The 20,804-nt window shown below is 52.8% G+C and overlaps 1 protein-coding gene across 1 annotated transcript in view; it reads left to right on the top strand.

Moving 5' to 3' along the window:
* CCDC12 (coiled-coil domain containing 12) overlaps positions 1–6,013 on the top strand; it is a 43,701-nt gene extending 37,688 nt beyond the window's left edge. The window contains exons 3-7 of the mRNA XM_054192963.1: positions 2,526–2,605; positions 4,170–4,231; positions 4,332–4,366; positions 4,773–4,849; positions 5,158–6,013. Coding sequence (XP_054048938.1) covers positions 2,526–2,605; positions 4,170–4,231; positions 4,332–4,366; positions 4,773–4,849; positions 5,158–5,237 — 334 coding nt within the window. The 3' untranslated portion in view covers positions 5,238–6,013. The remainder of the gene's footprint in view (positions 1–2,525; positions 2,606–4,169; positions 4,232–4,331; positions 4,367–4,772; positions 4,850–5,157) is intronic.
* Positions 6,014–20,804: the final 14,791 nt, after the last annotated feature.

The following is a 20,804-nucleotide window of genomic DNA, read 5'->3' as shown; positions in this document are numbered from 1 at the left end:
CTTCGTTTGCGTGCTGAGATGGGCCTTTCTGGGTGGGCAGAGTGTCGGGGAGCAGGTTTAAACTCCCAATTCCTCTTCCTTGAGCCTTCCCCAAGTGGTGCCAAAGCCCTGCAGCGATGTAAGGAAGGGCTGGACACCCTTTTTGTAGCAGGAACCAGACCTGCCGAGCGGGTGCCCTTCGAAATACGGGATGCGGGAGCTTCTGCTGTGAGCAGAAGACCTCTCGGCTCTCCGCTTGGTTTGGCACGCACAAAACGAGGATTTTAAATTATCGCTTGTCGAGGTGTGATGCGAACATCTTGCTGGACCGAGAGAAACAGCTGGCTTCGCTGGTAGCTCTCTTGTTTTAGGTGTTCTGACCCCAGGGAGTCTGTGATCGGTTGCCTTTCAGCTGGGAGTAAATCCTTCTAAACCTGAGCTAAGGAGACCAGAAGCTCTGGGAGATATCGAAAGTTTGCATTCTGCAGGGTCTGCCGCTTTGTCAGATAAATCCTCTCCCGCGAGCGTGAGGCAGATGTTAGGCATCGCAGCCTGACGTCCTGTTGCCTCCTGGATGAATTAGCTGCTCCTCTTCCTCCCCCGGCCTCCCAGGTTAGCAACGAAATCCTGCTGAGTGGAGATTGTCCGTAAAATCGGGGAATAACGGTGATTTCTGCGTGCCTGGAGATGGCGTCTCCTGCAAAAAAATAATCGCTTTATCCTCCGAGATCAGCCTTCCTGGAAAGAACTGCCTTTATGGCTGGGGCTGGAGGGGGATGGGGACAGGTTAATGTAATCAATCCCTCCTTCCAGGGCATCTGTGTGTAAAAATACACCTAAACTGGTGCGCAGCAGCTTGTCTTCATGGGCTGAAGGTGCTCTTGGCCTGGGGGAGGTATCGCAGCTACACGCTGATCTCTCCTGTGTTTCTTTTGAGCATCATTTCTCCCAGCGCTGGGGAAAGTTGTTCCTGTTTCACGGTGTTATGCTGACGTATGGGCTCGGGGGACTGGGGCTTGATGACATGGGAAATGTCGGCGAGTCTCCTGAGCTGCCTGGGCCCTGGTTTCCACTCTGCTGGTCGCGTTTATCTCGGTTAGGTCTTGCTGAGCTCCAGCCACACGCTCCCACCACCTCCGTGGCACCGGCCAGGGTGTGGGTCGGACCCTTTGCAAATAGATTCAGCTGCCGGAGAGGGGATGGGATGGTGTGGGAAGGGTAGGACCTTCCTCCTGTGCTCCAGGGACCTTCATGGTTGGGTTTTATTCCAGATGAGCACAGCCGTCTGACCGCTGACCTTCCTCTTCTCACCTCTCCTGGGCTGTAGCTTCTTCACCCTTTCTTTTGTCTCTCTTTGCTTTGAGTGGAAGCCCTTGGGATGGGTCACGTCTCACTTGCTTATCCATCAGTAAAGTCCAGCAGGGAAGCGGCCCCAGGTATCTTTTGGGTGGAAAAATGGTCATATTCAACCGTTGTTGATAAAAGTGCCCTCTCCTGTGTCTCCTCGGGGCTCTCTGCATCCTCCTCTGCAGCGGCACAGCCACCCTCATCGCTGCCGAAGGCTTTGCTGACAGCTGGGGCGGGAGCATCACCCGGCAGCAAGTACCTCACTTTCTATTTAAACTGATTAAACCCATCGATGGTGTTAAATGAGTTTAATCTACTTAATTTGCACCGCGGGCTGGTGGACTGGTATATAGATCCAGCCTCCTGCAGAGCGTCTTGTACGCATGCGTAAGCAGCCGGGGGTGGGATGGAGTCCCACGAGGTTGATTTTTCAGGGCTCTGGTTTTGGAAATGCCTCTGCTGGAAGTTTGCAGGATTTGACTTCAGGGAGGAATTGGCCTCAGGGTGCACAGGACTGAGGTTGTCTAATGGTTCTTCCATTTGGGGCCCAGATTATTCGGGAGAGGTGAAAAAAGAAGAGCCTTGGAAAGGGGGAGAACTAGCATCCGAATATCGGGGTGGTGTGTGCCCTGGGGAGAGGGCTGACTGCTGTCTCTTGAGCTCTGCTGGAGGGAGGGGTGAACTTCTGGGTGTCACCGTCCCTGTCACCGCCAGCTCCACCACCCATTTGCTCAGGAACCTGAATTTGCTCCCTGTATTTGCACCGCATGGCTGACCTGCACCCTTGTTTGAAGCATCTCTGGTGACGGGGTAACCACCTTGTACCCTAAATACTCTTTTTATTTCCCCCTGTCCTTTCTGTGTACCCTCCTGGGATCATTTTTTTCCCTGGTTGTCGATCTCTGGTGCTTCCATCCTGAGTCTATCACTGGGTTGAGACCTAAAAGGGAGCTGGGCTGAAGTTGAGAGCTTTGCGAGGGGTCCACTACTATCTCCCTCTGCTTGGCTTGCCAAGACATCGCCTTTATCTTGCCAAGCTCCTGGTTGACCCTGTCTTTTATGGCTTCTGGGGGTCGCTGGTGGCCCTTGGCTGCTGCCTGCAGCCAGTGAAGCAGGTGTGCCCCGCGCTAGCGGGAGCCTGTGGTCCAGGGTGGCATGGACGTGTCTCACTGCTCTGTGCTCTTCCCCTTCCTCCCCAGGGAGCTCAAACTGCGGAACTACGAGCCCGAAGATGAGGAGCTGAAGAAGAGGAAGGTGCCCCAGGCCAAGCCGGCTTCAGGTGGGCGCAAGCAGGAGCGTGGGGGGCGAAATGAGGGAGCACGAAAGCAGAAGCATTGCCAATGGTGGTGCTGGCGTCTGCGGTGAGGGAATGAAGCAGGACTTGGTGGTTGTGAGGACAAATAAACCGGCACGGGACTCTGCATCCAGCCACCATTCTGCACAATGGATGGGTTAGACCTTTCCTTTCCAAAAATCACGTGGCTTGGAAACTTCGGCGTTCCTGCTCGCTCCAGCCCAAGGCGGAAAAAGCCACTGGGAACTTCTCTGGTAGGGTGGGAGGGTGGTATGTCCTAGGAGATGAGTGTCTGCAGCCCTGGAGGGTGCTGGCGTGTCTAAGCAGCCGTGGTGGGAGCTGGGCGAGCGTGGTGCTTGCCGGCCCCATTGCTTCATCATCCCCTCTCGCCCGTGGGGACTGCACACCCTGCATTGCACAAGTGGGTGTGTGTCAGCACACCGAGTCCAGCCCCAAACCAAAGGGTTGATACTCAGAGGAGCCGAGCTCTCGCTGGAGGATTCTCAAGGAGGTTCAGGCTGTTTTTTGTTTGAATTACCTTTAAACAAATATTAGTCATGAGTCCAGGGCATTCGGGCTGCTGTTTCCTAGCACTGAACCTCCGCGCAGCTCTTGAGAAGGAGGCAAAGGGTAGAAGTTCCCTTGATCTTGAAATATTGAGTCCTCCTGGAATAGATCTCTTCAAAAAATGCCCTAAATAAAACGGCTGCCTTTGGGAGCACGGCAGAGATCTGGTAGACAGGAGCGCTGACACCGCGCTTTCTTTATCCTTTTGTAAAAAAAGTCGAAAACTTCCCCGACTCTTCCCAAGCGTGTGGTTTGGAATTGGGGACGGCGATTTTGACCGTTTCCAGTAAAACCTGCGCTCTCTGCCAGCCCTTCTTTGGAGCTGCGGTGCCCATTGGCTGCAGTTCCCGTGCAGAGGCTGGGGATGGAGGAGGACAGAGGAATTAGGACTTGGAAGTGGATTAATATTAAATGTGCCTCGGGCATTTCCGTTTGCTGGAGCATCCCTCAGGGATGTTCTCCCAGGTGCCCTCACCCTGCTCCTTGCACAGACGGACCAGTTGAAGGATGGAGGGCTGTTTTCCACGCGTGCTTTGCCATTATCCCCAGTATCTCCAGACCTTTACGTAAGGTCTGGTCTGGAGCTTGATTCCTCCAAGGTGTCTCAAGCAGTGGCCTCATAAATGAGTCACAGTGAGTCAAATTCCAGTTTAAACACCTGCCGAGCAGCTGATCCCTGCGGGTCTTACGAAAAGAGGACTTGAACCCAGCAGACTTCTTGCTGCTTGTTTTGGCGTTTAAGGGTTGTTGGGTTTGCATCATTTTCAGCTGATTTTTCGGAGTCTCCTAAAGGGTGGAGGGACGTTTCTACCCACTCGCTCGTATTTACCCCCCTCTTAAGTCAAAGAGGTTCAAATGGGCTTTTATAAAAGCTTTTGCGAGCCAAGCCCAGAACTCTGGTGGGTTCGTTTCCCTGTGCCTTGTCCCCTTGGTGTCCTGCCGCTGCGCCCTGCGCTGATGCTGGTCCTGTTCCCCCATCTAGTGGAAGACAAGGTGAAGGACCAGCTGGAGGCCGCCAAGCCGGAGCCCATCATCGACGAGGTGGTACGTATATTCAGAACCACTCTCTGCCGGCTGCGTCTGTCTGCATCCAGGCTTGAACCTCACCTGCAGCTCTGACTGGGTGTCTCTTCTTCCTTCCTAGGATCTGGCAAACCTGGCCCCAAGGAAGCCAGACTGGTGAGTGGCTACGGAACGCTGGTAAAGGGGTGTTGGCATCAGCAGTGGGTTACCGTCACCTCGAGGTTGTCCAGGATGGGTTAAAAGTGCTCCAAATGGGAAACGCTGCCCTGCTGTTGAGGGAGACACAAGGCATGGGGCTGTCTTCCCTCTTCCTGCTTACAGCGAGCTTCTACGGATCCCTTTGGGGTGCTTGTCACCATGGTGGTCTCAGTGACAAGGGATGCTGTGGACATGGGGTTGGTTTGCCCACAAGCTGCCTTGGTGGCAGCCGCGCACTCTGCTCCGTGGTGCTCGTAGGAGAGAGAAGGAGTTTCTCTTCCACTGGGAAAGGTGTAACGTGGCCCCTGTGTTCACATCTGCCGGGGGTGAGGATTTGTTCTGACGTTGTCGCTCTCCTCCCCAGGGATTTGAAGCGAGATGTAGCCAAGAAACTGGAGAAGCTGGAGAAGAGGACGCAGAGAGCCATCGCTGAATTGATACGTGCGTTATGGTGCCGCAGGGATGGTGTTATGGGGTCACCAGTTATTCCAGAGGGATTACATGGTCCTTACTGGGAGCTCAGTGCCTTGCTGTTGGGCTGGGGAAGGACTGGTGGAGTTTGATCCCCTTCCCAAAAGGGTCTGTGAAGCTGTCGGTCCCAAGTAGGTTCCTCAAGGCTTCACGCGCGCTTGGTTTGTGCGATGGGGAAGGATGTTCGTGGGCTTGGGGCTGCAGTTCAGGTCCTCTGCCTTGCGGGTTCCCCAGTATGGCCGGTTTATCGCTAAACCACTGCTGTTTCTCGCTTGCAGGAGAGCGGTTGAAAGGGCAGGAGGAGGAGCTGGCGTCCGCTGTGGGGTCAGCAAAGCAGGAGGGAAGCGACTCCGACTGAGGAGGTCCATCCGGCAGACTCTTGGTGGGCTCTGCGGATCTGCCCATCCCGTTGCTCTCAGGTGGAGGCATCTCATCGGGCCATGCCGCTCACCAAGGCTTTGCCAGAAGCCCATGAATCCTACCACGCCTGATGGAAGGGGGCAGATCCAAGCAGCCCTGCTGTCCTCTCTCGGACTGTGGCTGTTCCTCCATTGAGGAACGCTTCACAGATAGCTTTTTGGGACCACGGGGAGCTGATGGGAGCAGGATAGAACACCCACGTTAGCTTGAACCGGGGCTGCCAGGACTTGGAGCAAGGAAGGTGTGGGCAAAATGGCTTGTGCCAGAGAAGGTAAATCCAGGCTAACTCTCCTCTCGCTTGCTGGGTGAGCAAGAAGATGCCCACGCATTCTCCAGCAGGTCTTGGAGAGGCGCTGCCATTTCGCAGGGGACCGATACTCCTGTTCCTGCCCAGAGATGCCTTTTTCAAGGTGCTTCCTTCTGCAGAAGAGCTCGTTTAACTGCCCCGTGGCGAACAACGAGGTCTTTCGCTCTGGAGAGCTGGCTGTGAGTATTTGGAAACATCCATGGTCAGGTCCAACATGTGCAGAATAACTCTGCTGGAAGGCTCCAGAACCTGTTGGCTGCTCTGCATCCAGTTGAGGTTAAGTGGGGTTTGTTCTGTTCCCGGAAATTTCCTGGCCCTCCAGGCTTTGCAGCTCCTCCGTGTGTTTTATAATTGACAAAGCTTGTCGTTAACCGATCTTTTCGTAATAAACCAGTCCCACAGCGGAAGGAATTGTCACTTGTTCTGCATAGGGCTGGGTGGAGGCAGCTCATTTCATCTCCCTGATGTCTGTGGGGACTTCAGCCCGCTGTTTGCTGGTCCCCGTCCCCTTCGTTTCCCCGGGACGGGGAGCAGCGGGCTTCAGTTCCTCTTAAGTTTGAGGTGGCCGAGCTACAGCAAGTCAAGCACAACTCCTGGACCCAGCAGCCTGGGGTGACGCCAACCCCATGCTGCTGGAAGAAGCGAGGGGGCGGGATGCGACAGAGATGACCCTGGATCTTCCCTGGGATCTTCTCGAGGTCTTGGAGATCTTGCAGGATGGGTGTCTTGGGGCCAGGCTTGATTGCACGGGCTCCTGAATCCTCTGTGTTGGATTTGATAGTGTTTTTGTCCCGAGGTAAAACATCTGGTGCGTACGGCTTTGCCAGCAGTATTTACAGAAGACTTCACCTGTGATTAAAAATAACCGTTCCTGTTAACGCACGCATCCTGCTGCTTTTAAAAGCCCGTTGAAAAGAGCTGCTGGTGGCAGGGGGAGAGGTCCTTCATGCGGCAGCAGCCTGTCTTGGAGGGGGGTGGCATTTCTGCCCTCCTGCCTGCCGGAGTCTCAGATTGTCACCAGCTAGACCAGGTCCCCACGCAGGACAGGATTGGCCCCATCCATGCTAAGTACAGGCTGATGGACGCTTGTCCCTCTGCCAGGATCTGCTGTGACTGCCCTGCTTGTGTGTGGTGAGGACATCTGAGGAGGGGCTTTCCACCTGCGAGAATGCCATCCCTGCTTCCAGATCTGGAGCTTGGAGCAAAGATCTGGTCAAATGCCTTCTCGTTCCTCCATTCTTCTTGATGTTTGCAGCCATCCCTGCTCTGTCCTCCCTTCGGGCTGATGCTTGTCACCCCTTGGAGGGGCCTTCCCCCAGGCACACGGGGCCAACAAGGAGAAAGACATCCCATGGAGCAAGGGGAGACCCGTACTGGGGCCAGCGAGTGTCCAGCGCTGTGCTCCAACGTTGGTGCGTGGTTGTGGACTCCCTCTGGGCTCTCTAGGGGAAAAGCCCCTGGGGTGAAAGCTCAGCCCCCTTCTTAGGGGTCATTTTAGGGCTATTTTTATTGTTTTGCCCTATTTTTCCTTGGGTAGGAGGCAGCCGAGTGCCCCTTACCCTTATTGTCCTTGAGTCGGGCTGCTTCTGGTCAAGAAAACCAAGATCTGTCACCAAGTGTGAAGGTGGCAGCCAGGCACCCCATGCTGCAGGGGTAGGTGGGTGCTACTTGTCATGGGTGCTCTTGGTGGCCATCGGTAACGCTGCCCTGTGGGTCCAGCGTGGAAAATGAGGGTGGATCTGCTGCTCGGGGACATCCTCGGCACCGGGCAGAGCACGTGGTGATGTTTCAAGGGTGCTTAAAAACGAAAAACGCTGACTCATGACAGCGATGGCTTCGCCACCAACGTGGAGCTGCCAATGATGGAGATGAGTGTTCAGGTCCACCACGCGGGTGTATTTGTGGCTAGTTATTAATGACCTGGCCTGGCAGACACCTTCCTTGGGAAGGAAACTGGGGAGCTTGAAGATAGAATGATAGGATCGTCTAGGTTGTAACAGACCTTTCAGATCATCGAGTCCAACCATCAACCTAACTCTGACAAAAACCACCACTACCCCACGTCCCTCAGCACCACATCTGCCCGGCTTTTAAATCCCTCCAGGGATGACGACTCCACCACTGCCCTGGGCAGCCTCTTCCAAGGCTTGACAACCCTTTCCGGGAAGAGATTTTTCCCAATATCCATCCTAAACCTCCCCTGGCGCAACTTGAGGCTGTTTCCTCCTGTCCTATCGCCTATTCCTTGGGAGAAGAGACCGACCCCACCTTGGGTAAGATGTGTCCCCTATGGAGCCACGGCCTCCATGAAACGCCCTGTAGATGTCAGCAAATCTCCGTGCACAAAACCCCACCGCATCCAGCCCGTCCCAGCAGCTGGGCTCTCTGCAAAGCCAAGATTTGCTCCGGCTGGGATGGCACCGCGCTCCTCCAACCCCCGGCCGTGTGGTACCCGTGCTGCCCTCCCCTCCCTGGCCGGAGACGGACCGATGGCCTCTGCTTTGTGATGTGTGTCAAATATAAATACGAAGACACCGTGTGGGGGACCGTCCTCGGCTTCACAACAGTGAAGAGTTTTCCCTCGTTGACTTAAAGGGACATAAATTGGACGGGGCTTTGAGCAACCTGTTCTAGTGGGAGGTGTCCCTGCCCAGGGCAGGGTGGTGGAACTGGATGGTCTTTCAGGTCCCTTCCAACCCAAACCATTTGGTTGATTCTATGAGTCCCTCCCACCCCTAAAGGACGAGGGGGAACGGTTTTAAACTGGAAGAGGGGAGACTGAGATGAGATGTGGGGAAGAAATTCTTGGCTGTGAGGTTGGTGAGCCCCTGGGCCAGGTTGCCCAGAGAAGCTGTGGCTGCCCCATCCCTGGAGGGGTTCAAGGGCAGGTTGGACGGGGCTTGGAGCAACGTGGTGTGGTGGGAGGTGTCCCTGCCCAGGGCAGGGGGTGCCACTGGGTGGGCTTTAAGGTTCCTTCCAACCCAAACCATTCTATGATAGGGGCATGATAAGGACCAGAAGTCCTCAACACTAGTCCCATTTGAGCCCTGACATCCTTTCCTCTCTGGCATGGCCAGCACCTCCCACCAAAGATTTCCCATTGCCCCCCCACCCCAAAAAAAATATTTAAACAATTAAAAACTCCTTTACTCACACAAGGCAAAGTTCTCGAAAGAATCATTTTCACTCTCTCAGCTCTCCATGAAAATGTCATTTGGAGATGAAAAATCCAAGCATGCTCTTTTAGGACAAGCCAAAATGTAACATCCTGATTTTCCCCTTTCCTCCGTGCGTTCCACTTTTATTCCAGCTTCAAAGGAAGCTGGGATCAGCCAGAGGACCCTGTGCTTGGAGGCCCAGCTGGGAACAGGGGGAGAGGTCCGTTGTCAGCCAGATGATGGGGTCTAGAGGTCCCAAAACTGTACGTGGGAGCTGGGACCTGCTGCTCGAGCCTCCCATCCTCCCAAATTTTGGGAGCATCCCTGCAGCCGTGCTGACGGCTCGGTGGCACTGGCCCAAAGGTGGTCTCTTCTGCCTGGAAAATACCTGCCCGGAGTCGTCTTTGCTTTGCTGAGGAGGCAGGTTCTTCACCCTCTGTCTAATATACACATTATTTTCTAAACCTTTAAAGTACCGTTTCCCAGCCCCGCAGGATGCCCTGCTGCTTTGGTCCCCGTGGACCCATTTCCAAAACTGAGCACGGACATCCCCTTCCCCGCAGGCATTGGCCACATCGCCTGGAGCAGAGCCGTCCTTGCAGGACGTGAGGGGCTGGGGATCCACCTGGAGTGGGATGGTGGGGAGGGAGAGCAGGATCACGCCCATTTCCCTCTCCAACAGGGCCTTGCAGCGAAGCATCGCTTATCCTGACCCAGGACTGAGATCCCATCATGAGACTGAGATCTCTGTGTGGGGCAGGGATCCTGGCATGGGACTGGGGTCCATCTATGGGCCAGGGATCGTGCATGGGACAGGGATCTTGGCGTGGGACTGGAGGACTGGAGTCCATCTATGGGACAGGGATCTTGGCATGAGATTGGGGTCCATCTATGGGATGGAGATCCTGGCATGGGACGGAGATCCTGGCATGGGACAGGGATCTTGGCATGGGACTGGGGTCCATCTATGGGAGCGGGATCCTGGCATGGAACTGGGGTCCATCTATGGGACAGGAATCCTGGCATGGGACTGGGGTTCACTTATGGGAGAGGGATCCTGGTATGAGATTGGGGTCCATCTGTGGGACAGAGATCCTGGCATGGGACAGGGATCTTGGCATGGGACTGGGGTCCATCTGTGGGACAGAGATCCTGGCATGGGACAGGGATCTTGGCATGGGACTGGGATCCATCTATGGGAGAGGGATCCTGGCATGGGATGGGGGTCCATCTATGGGACAGGAATCCCGGCATGAGATTGGGGTCCATCTGTGGGACAGAGATCCTGGCGTGGGACAGAGATCCTGGCATGGGACAGGGATCCTGGCATAGGACTGGTGTCCATCTATGGGTCGGGGATCGTGCATGGGACAGGGATCTTGGCATGAGATTGGGGTCCATCTATGGGACAGGGATCCCAGCATGGGACAGGGATCCTGGAATGGGCCTGGGGTCCATCTATGGGGCAGGGATCCTGGAATGGGACAGGGATCCCGGCATGAGACTGAGGTCCATCTATGGGAGAGGGATCCCGGCATGGGACTGGGGTCCGTTTATGGGACAGGGACTGTGGCATGGGACAGGGATTCTGGAATGGGACTTGGAGTCCTTGCATGGGACAGGGATCCTGGCATGGGACTGGGGTCCATCTATGGGCCAGGGATCCTGGCATGGGACAGGGATCCCAGTATAGGACCAGGGTCCCGGCATGGTCCAGCCCTGGGGCTGTTGTGCAGATTCCAGGGGACGGATCCCCCTTTCCCTGGGACATTCCCTTCCCCAGGCACGATCTTCTCGGTTTTACCTCCCAGGGACGCTTATTTTCCCCTTTTATGTTTGCTGAATTAGCACGGTCCACCCCCCTTGCCGAGGACAGCCTTGTCTCAGGTTTCTCCCTTCTCCCAGGTGACGTGTAGCGTGATTTGGGTGGAGAGACAAGTGCCATAGTCATGCATGTTTAGTGTGATCTCTATAATCTTCATTAGCATATGCAGGGTGTGCGCTTCCGTATGCGTTTCATGGATAATGAAGTAAAGGTCACTCATCGGACACAATGGCCTTGAGAACTGAGAACTAGCAAGCTCACCACACAAGTGGCAGAGCTAGCTTGTCTTCACAAGACAGTCCTCCCACACTTCTAAGTGTGAGCCTTACCAGTCCTTTGAACGTCAGGCCTCCATCATTTACTTCCTTGTGAGTGTTTGAGGCATTCCACTGAAGTCTTGGAGGACCTTCTCCCCCTCGTCAGCTGGAACAGGTTGCCCAGAACCGTTCAATTTAAATGATGAGGAAGCATCAGCTCTTAGCCATGTAAGACCACTGTGGCTTCGGCAGAATGAGCTGGAACCGTGAGTTTGCCGCAAAATACCCTGAAAATGTCATCAGGGACCAAGGAGAGCCCAGGTTGGATCTGCACCCAGGACATGGCTTAGCCGTTTGCTGAGATCTCAGGGTGCGTGGAAGGGATCTAAGAGAGACAGGTGAGGATGGAGATGGTTCGGACAATGCCAGGGGCTGTGTTTGAAGCTGAACTCTGCCAAAAATCTCTTTTTTTTGGGCGGTGAGGAGGCATCAAAAAGACCCACCCGTAGGCTGAGGGTGTTTTGCAGTCCAAAGAGTCTAAGTGAGGTTTCAGGAAGCTTCAAATCAAGCGACAGAGCTGGGGGAGAGCCCTGAGACTGACAGCATGGAGCTAGTTGATGAAGAAAGGTCTTGAAAAGATCTCCAAAGGATGACCATCTTGGCTTTCCAAGATGCTCTCACCTCTCCTTTCCATTGGTTATAGGGCTGGGCATCCACCTCATGCTGCTTGCCTCCTCCAAGAGGTGTGGGCTGAACATCTCATGCTCTTCTTCCCCCCTGCTGTTGGCTGGAAAGTGTCAGCCTGAAGCTCATGATAGCAACCGGCGTATATCCCTTGAAGTCACTGGGAGTCAATCGGGCACACCGACATCACTCTCAGCATCCAGCTATGAGCAGCCCGGAGGAAAATTGAATTTCTGAGCTGGGGATGCTGAAAGAGAATGAAAAATAGAGTCCCTAGCATCCCAGATCTGGAGCTGAACACATCCGTTAATGCAATAAAATTCATCCGCCCAGACTCTTTCTGCTAGCAGGCTATCTCAGTTATGACTTCATATTTTATAGGCCATGTATATCTATGTATATATTAATGAAAAACAAATAAACAAGCCCTGAACACAGATGTAGTTGGGGAGAAGCGTCCCGAGCTCCATGCTGGCAGCTCTGGAGCATGGGGCCCTTGGGAGGCCATTCCTCACATCCTGATGCTGAGCTGAGCCTCGGCAGCGAGAAAATGATTGTGTACTCCATCGCCACAGGGCCAAAGGGAAGGTTCCCCTCATGGGTGTCCGTCTTGGTGGGGTCTTAATTCTCCCCAGGTTTCACCTCTCCTCGGAACTGGGTTTTGCTTCCCGGCATGGATTTTTGGCCACCCAAGTTCACTGCCCTGGAACATTCCTCCGTGTTTATTTTCTAGTTGTTGTTGGTTTGTGTTATATATGTGTTTGTGTGAGTTTTTATGTATATATACACACAAAAATATTATATATGTAAGTTCTCACAAAGATTTTATTAACTATAGTGTCAGGCACAGGTCTCAGAACAAGACCTAGCTCTTGGGTCCGGAGAGGCTTACGTTTGTCTTGGTTGTGCTCATCAATTCTTGACAAGATGATGAATTTCCACCCTGGAAATCCAGCCCTTCCCTCTCCAGTCCCACTCCTTGTACCTGCTGTGGTTTTGGGTTACGTCTGCCCCTATTTCTCTTCTCCTGGTGCCTTCTTATGATCTCGGTTGACCCTTGAGGGTCAAATGCTTGCCGAGCTCAATGCTTGCTGCCTGGCACCTTTGGGAGAGCCCAATGGAGTGTTTGGAGGCAGAGGGAGTCCCATGCTGCACGACTCAGCAAAGATGTTGCTCAGGTAGCTTTTTTGGTAACTCGTTCCCATGGACACCATCCCACCATGTTACTCTTGCTCACCGGTGAGGCAATTGGATGTAAACTCTGGATGCAGGTTGAAGCAAGATACAAGTGGAGCTGGGACAGAAGGGGAGAGCATGTGGGGAGAGGCCAATGTTTTAATGCTGCTCCACCTTCAGAATTTTGGGCTTACATGGCATTAGGTGCCCCAGATACCTTGGGAGCTATCTGAGCAACCATCAGCTGACGTTATGTCCCATGCCAGCATGAGCATGCAGCCTCATCTCTCATGGCTTCCCATCCAGGTGGCTTCTAGCTCCAACCTTGCCCCGTGGTGTGGCAAATGAAAGGTCTCGGTGATTGAATTTTAACACAAGAGGGTGAAAGGCCTGATTTTGAGGCATAGGAGGGGTGCCTCTCCCTGATCACATGGACCTGTTCTCTGGTACAGCCAAGGAGAAGGACTTGGAGGTACTGGTGGATGAAAAATTGGACACAAACCAGTAATGTGCGCTGGCAGCCCAGAAACCCCCCGCAGCCTGGGCTGCATCCCCAGCAGTGTGGGCAGCAGGGCGAGGGGGGGATTCTGCCCCTCTGCTCCGCTCTGTGAGACCCCCCTGCAGTGCTGCCTCCAGCGCTGGGGCCTCAGCACAGGAGAGACACGGAGCTGTTGGAGCGGGGCCAGAGGAGGCCCCGGAGATGCTGGGAGGGCTGGAGCCCCTCTGCTGTGGGGACAGGCTGAGAGAGCTGGGGGGATTCAGCCTGGAGAAGAGAAGGCTCCGCAGAGACCTTCCAGCCCCTTCCAGTCCCTCAAGGGGCTCCAGGAAAGCTGGGGAGGGACTCTGGATCAGGGAGGGGAGCCATGGGACGAGGGGGGAAGGGTTTTCCACTGACAGAGGGGAGATTGAGATGAGATGTGAGGCAGAAATTGTTTGCTGTGAGGGGGGTGAGCCCCTGGCCCAGGTTGCCCTGAGAAGCTGTGGCTGCCCCATCCCTGGAGGGGTTCAAGGGCAGGTTGGACGGGGCTTGGAGCAACCTGGGCTGGTGGGAGGTGTGTCTGCATATTGCAGAAGGGTTGAAGACTAGATGGTCTTTAAAGGTTCCATCCAACCCAAACCATTTTATGGTTCTATGAATAGAAGTGTTACCCATGGAAAGCAGACCGGTGGCCTGGATCTGGAGACTGACACATACTTGGAGACCAAACACCTTGCACCTCCTTTCACAGCACGTGCCAAACTGTGCAAAACTCTTTAATATCGACATAATGTTTCCATAGGATGCCCGCGCTGTGGCTTGAGCAGCCCTTGCAACGTGCCCTGCTGTGAAAACTGCCCTTTTCTGCAGAGGGTGACCTTTCTGGAGGACCTTGGTCAGGCCATGGGACAGCGTTTGGCGTCTCGTGCACCCACAGAGCTGAGCCGAACGTTCGGTGTGAGTATTTACCCGCAAAGTGCTTGCGGCTTGCGGGCCGTTTCGGATGTCACATTTCTGCCCTATTCTTTCAGCAAGAGCCTGTTTTCAAATAAGCTGTGAATATTTTATGGGCAAATTTTCAAGCGAGCCTGGGATCCTTCAAAAGCAGCCTTTCATGACTAAATAATAGGAGCGGGTAGGAAACAGAGTTGGTTTTTTTTTTTCTGTTTTGTGGGAAATTTCATGATTTCGGATTCTTTTCTCCAAACCAAAGCAAATTCAAAGCTCTCCGCGAGATGAAATGAAATTAAAAAATCATGTTGGGCCAATCAAAATGCCATTTTGCAGCCGAGATGCAGCCTCTGTGATTTGCTAATGCCATAAGTCATCTCTATTAAAATGCTTCTTTCAATTTTTGCTTTTTTCCAGGAGCTATTCAGGGTCTCCTGAGATACGCTTTTCCCGGTGCTGCAAATAAACTGGTCTGTGGTGGATTCACCACCATCAGCTTCTGTTGGAAGGACTCTGGGTGGTGTTGCTGGTGCACCCAGGAGAATTAATCAGCCATCTCAATGGCTTGAGAGCAGCCCTGAGGAGAAGGACTTGGGGGTGCTGGTGGATGAGAAGCTCAACATGAACAGGCAATGCGCGCTGGCAGCCCAGAAAGCCAACCGCATCCTGGGCTGCATCAAAAGAAGTGTGGGCAGCAGGGCGAGGGAGGGGATTCTGCCCCTCTGCTCCACTCTGGGGAGACCCCACCTGGAGTACTGCGTCCAGCTCTGGAGTTCTCAGCACAAGAAGGACACGGAACTGTTTGAGTGGGTCCAGAGGAGGCCACGAAGATGGTGGGAGGGCTGGAGCCCCTCTGCTGTGAGGACAGGCTGAGAGAGCTGGGGGGGTTCAGCCTGGAGAAGAGAAGACTCCAGGGACATCTTCCAGCCCCTTCCAGTCCCTAAAGGGGGCCTACAGGAAAGCTGGGGAGGGACTCTGGATGAGGGAGGGGAGCCATGGGACGAGGGGGAAGGGTTTTATACTGGAAAAGGGGAAATTTAGATGAGATCTGAGGCAGAAATTGTTTGCTGTGAGGGTGGTGAGCCCCTGGCCCAGGTTGCCCAGGGAGGTTGTGGCTGCCCCATCCCTGGAGGTGTTCAAGGCCAGGTTGGATGAGGCTTTGAGCAACCTTGTCTAGTGGGAGGTGTCCCTGCTCATGGCAGGGGGGTTGTGACTACATGATCTTTAAGGTCTCTTCCAACCCAAACCATTCTATGATTCTATGAATTAGCCCATCCATCCTTGACTTGTGCTCTCATCTCCCTTCAGTCTTCACGCCCTTGTATTGGAGGGCAAATCCAAGACTACAAATCCTCTGCAGGTGGTTCAAGCAATATTTGCTCCTCACCTCTACTGGTGGGAGTGGTGGTGGGGTTTGCAACCCTGGCATTTCTTGGGTTAGACAAAATCCTGAAGAACTGGCATGAATTCCACCATCCCAGTCCCACTAGGACTGGGCATCATGGTGCACATATTTAAACATGAGAGTGTTGGATGGAGATGTGGGTTCAGGATAGCAGAGCACCATTTAGAAGGCAGTGGACACATATAATGTGTCCTTCTCCCACCTGTCACGAGAAGGCGGTGGCTATTTCTTACAACAGTTTGTGTCCAGCACGATCTTCATGAATATTTTAAGTGCCTGTTGGCGTTTCTTTTGAAACCCCTTGGTGAATGTCACCCCACATGCTCTAGCAGCACTCTAACAAGGAGGCCATCAAAGAGGAGAGAGGATTATGTGGTCGAAACTTGAGCTAATGGCATTTTTTTGAGGTGTAATCCAACCAGCGCTCTCCGCCAGCCAATACATAACGACAGGGAGAGTTAAGTGTGAATTATATTTATGCTTGAGCCAAGGTCGCAAACCCGTTTTTTAGGAGGATGCGCATGGGACATCAGCCAGATGCTTGCCCCGCGTCACCACTGGCTTCTGCTGTGAGTTGAGGGAGACTTTTTTCTTCAGGTTGTGCATGTGGGGACTTGCAAATTTGGGGTCCAATACTGCTTCTGGTAGGCGTGTGGCTGCATGTCCTCCAGCCCTGATGGGTGACCATACCGAGGGACCAGCTGGCTGAGGCCTCAGAGTGATGTCCGGTGTTGTCCCACTGATGTCCAGGAAGGGTGGTGGGGTCTTGGGTGCTGAGTGACTCATGAAATGCCTTGTCCTCTGTGATGGGGACATCGCCTGACGACCTGGTGCTTGTTTTATCCAGGGGGTCATTTTAGCAGAAGGAGAAGAGCATCAACGCTCCTCTGGTGCCAGCTGGCTCATTGCCCTTGTCACTTGCTTTCTGTTTGACACGCGGAGGGCTTTTCATCTTTACAGTCCATGAAATAACAGAAAATAATATATTGATGTTTTTTGAAGTCTGCTTATTTGTCTTGGAAGTAATATTTCTGTTTCCTGCATCACTGAGCAGCTGTATACCCCTCTGATTAAGGGTACCCCATCTATCAAGTGTTACTCTCCCAAATGGAGCATTTTTTCTTAAATAATTAAGCAGTTCTTGACTGATTTACTGCGACATGACTTTCTAGGTACCATGTATTTTTTTTTCCCGATCAGGTTACAGTCTCTACCTGAAAATCATTATAGAAATAGCTGGAGATCCTTCCTGTGACAGGGAAAACTCAGTTCTTACTCCTCTACCTCCTAAGAAACAGGTGACGGACTCTGCGGTCCCGTTCTCTGTGTCTCATTTGTATGTCCGTGTCCCAGTTTTGGGCTGTATTAGAGGTAAAATAGGACAGGGGTTATGAATCAGGGAAGTTCTGCCATACAGATGAAGTCTGGTTGGTCACCAGTGTCCCTTCTCCTGCTTCTCTCTCTGTGTCACACACTTGTGTTATTTATTAAAGGGTTTCTTTGTGCATCCTTCTGCGCGTGTTAGTTTTTCCCATTTCGTTTTTGCAAACCCCCTTTGCTCTGTGGTTTCGTTTGGGGACTGGTCTGCCTTTGAAAGCCGTATTTGAACTCGAGTTGTGTTTGTGGTGCCCAGGGGCTGGGAGAAATAAGGCATTTCGAAGACAGTCCAGGGTGACTGAGACATGAAGGAAAGGAGAGGGATCCCATGGCTCATGCTCGACTGATGATAATCCTACACGTTTGTACCTCGTGATACGAAGGACACTGGAGAACATCCTTGCCATGTACTGGTGGTTGCTCACTTTGCAGACTAACTTGGCCAAGGTTTGAGAAGCAAAGGAGGTTTTCCAGGGTTGGCATTAGCCACCTTGACCAGCCCAGAATTTCATGCTGAGTGCAAAGAGACAGATGCCCTAAGCCTCAGGACAGCAAGGGGGAGCCATCAAGGGAGCTGCTGTCAAAAGGCGAGGCATTGTCTTCCCTATGTCATGAAGGAGCTGGACTCAAACCCGTGGCCTTTTGGGGGGCAATTGCACCCTGCCCACCTTGAGGATGGGACCCCAGCAGTGAGGTATCCTCTGGGGAAGAAGGAGCTGGTGCAGGACATTCCCTGAGTGGAGCAGGAGGACAGAAAAGACCCATCGATCCCCCCTCCAGCAGTGATGGGCTGCTGTTCCTGGTGGGAAGGGGATGCTCCCAGATGGTGGCGGGGAGCGCAGCTGCCTGCTCTGTGGGGGACCGCTCTTTGATTTTCCGGGGTATTCACAGCGTTTGTTTTTCCTCCTCTCTGTGATTTATTTGGAGACATCTTGTTTTAGTTAAGATCCTTGAGGCCCAGGCCATGCAGAACCAATTGCAGAGCCCTCCGACGGCACCACAGCTTGCTGGGGCTGAAAACTACCCGTTGGCAAGGCACCTGAGTTATCTGTAATTTTATCTCTCACCTTGGCTGCCTGAAGGACCTGAGAAATGGCCTTTCGTTGGATGATGGACCGCATCAGCTTACCTCCCCGCACACCTTAGCAGCATCACTAGCGAGCCGCACCAGCCCTCTGTGCATAATTAAGTGCATCTTGATTTACTGCCCGTGCAATTGTTACAAGCTTTGGAAGTGAATTTAGCTAAATCACATCAAGCCACTTTAGTTCTGAATAAGAATGTCCTCACCAGGTTTTAATGCAGTTTAACTAATCCACCACGGACCTTAATGCAGATTAATTTTCCCCAGCGTCTCTGGGTAGATGAGCCCTCAGAATCAAAGAGGTCTGAATTTGTTTTAGGTTAATTTATTTTAGATGTGAATTTTGTAAATCAAATTACAAGACCTTTGGATTTATGGGCCGGAGTAGGGGCTTAACGTAGTATAGACTGGATGGCCTCGATGCGCACCTTGAGATGATTTGCACAAATCTCTCATGAGCGTAGGTATCTCTGAGGTCAAATTTCTACCCAAACCTGCTGTGCTGAGCCAAACGCTGGGACCAAAGTGCTGTGGTCCCTGAGCGAGGTGGGATGGAGCCCAGGAGAAGTGGGGAAAGCTCTCCTGGCTGCTGGTGTGGTCAGATGGACCTGTGACATCTGTAAATCTGCAGGGACTGCCTTGAAAAATGGAAACCATGGGCTTTGTGGGAGGTGCCCTGTGTAAATACACTGGGGTTGCGGGGAGGAGTGGCAGGGATGGGAATCGTGGGAGAGTGTTGGGGTGTTTGGTGGATGCAAAAAGGAGGGATCAGGCAAAGGCAGAGGATACTCAAGGCAAATGGCTGTGGTGGCTTGTAAATGTCTTGAAAGAGGTTCTGCTGGAGTGGTACGACCCAGAGAGCAGTTTACGGAGGTGAAGAGCAGAGGAGGAGCAAGGATGGGCTGGGAAGACTCAGGGAAAGGAAGGACCCTGAAAAGAGCCGGTCTTGAGCATGACCAAGGCTGGCCAGAAAGGCCCAGAATGACACCTAGCACCTCTGGCCTTGCTGATGTGATGTCTCATAAGACCAATAATAAAAATAGTGCTCTGTCTTTGGGTCATGGTCACAGAATCACAGAATCACAGAATTGTAGGGTTGGAAGGGACCTCTGGAGATCATCTAGTCCAACCCCCTGCCAGAGCAGGGTCACCTAGCGCAGGTTGCACAGGAAGGTGTCCTCTGAGAAGACTGAGTGGCTTCTCTGGGGCCACCTTCCTGTCTCATCCACAGCCTGGCCATAAAGCCTTGGCTCATCCTTTTCTCACCACTAGTCAGAGGTGGCCCCAGTTTAGGAACCTGCGCAGCCAATACTATATTTAACAGCCCCAAGCTCAGTTAGATGATGGCCCAGACACAACTTCATGGCTAGCATGCACCTGCTGTGGGTTTGGGCTGTGGGAAGAAACAGTCCCAAACAATGTTCTGGCAAAGTTCGGGTGTGACACAGGCCAAGGACCAGACCTAATTTGCCCATTTTTTTTGTGGGGGAACGGTTTTAAGCGTGTGGACACCAGCTATGAGTTGCAGCCTGGCTTTGGGTCAGGGAACAAGCACCTTGGTTTGCCATGGATGATGAAACGCTTGCCCCTTTGTAGGGTGAGGCTGTGAAAACCACTGGTCTGACCAAGAGCCTCTAAAAAGCTACGTGAATTTTGATGCATACCACTGTCATGTTGGGTAGTGTGGAGTGGCTCTTACTTCACGTTGGACATCTTCAGATTGGGTGTCCCCAGTCCAGCAAATCACCCTGGGCTCCCTCTACGTGTTGAAGGACAGAAACAAGAACTTTTAGGGCATGAGACCTCTGGCTTACTTGAAATATCTATTTTAGTGTGACCTGGAACCAAAGGAGGAACTAGATTGACTGGATCTCCACTGACTTTCAAAGGAGCCCAAAAGTAATTAGTCCAGCTGGAGATGTGTTGGGCACACCTGCATGTAGTCAGATGGGCTTCACGGTCCTGGGAGACCATGAAGCTCAGTCTCATGGGCCAGGTCATCATCTGCTAATCAACTGCAATGTGATCAGAGAGAAACGTTGGTCAAATGATTAATGAGATGGAGTGAACTGGATTCAGGAGGGTGTATTTTAGCTGCTGAGATATAAAGTGGGGTTTTGCCAACAGCTTAGATATGCATGGAAATCCAGTAAAATGCAGAAGGATTTGAAAAAAAAAAACATTTTAAACCTTCCTATTTCTGTTCATGTTTTGCTTGGCTGCTATTCTATCCTGGTGAATAGCTGGTTAATAGCATGGCTTTGCTTTCCAGCTTTCCACGGAGCTGGAAGTGGCATGTGAACAAAGCAGAGAAGGAGAAGCAGGTTCCAGTGGCATCCACTGGGAACGTCATTAGGATGGTCCTAATTGATGTGGAAGAGGTCTCTGCTGCCGTGAGGACCATGCACTGGGAAATTGTTCTTGTGAGTGGATGAGAAGTCCTCCTCCTCCTCCTTTTGGATTTGGCTGGGTGGTACCCTTAGCACTTATTATTGGTGTTGATACGACGAGGAATTGTCCTGGTTTGAGGTAAAACAGAACCAGCTTTCTGTTCAGTAATTTTACATCTTAACTAGGCCTCTTCTAACCCTTTGAAATTAACAGCATGTCGTGTCGAAAACAGTTCGTTCTCAGAGTGATAAGACCACCGCTTACACTTTGTGCCAAGGAACGGTACGCAGAGAGGTTCTTGCTTATGTTTATTGCCATAACAACCCAGGTCAGCTGATTTTGTTATTTGCCCCGTTGGAAGGTCGGAAGCGGAAAAGCGTAGGGGGGTCCCACCTGCAGGGAGGAGCGGACA

The sequence above is a fragment of the Rissa tridactyla genome, chromosome 2, assembly GCF_028500815.1.
Source record: "Rissa tridactyla isolate bRisTri1 chromosome 2, bRisTri1.patW.cur.20221130, whole genome shotgun sequence".
Lineage (NCBI taxonomy): Eukaryota > Metazoa > Chordata > Aves > Charadriiformes > Laridae > Rissa > Rissa tridactyla.
The sequence above is the reverse complement of the archived record's forward strand: the minus strand, read 5'-3'. Positions and strand labels throughout refer to the sequence as shown.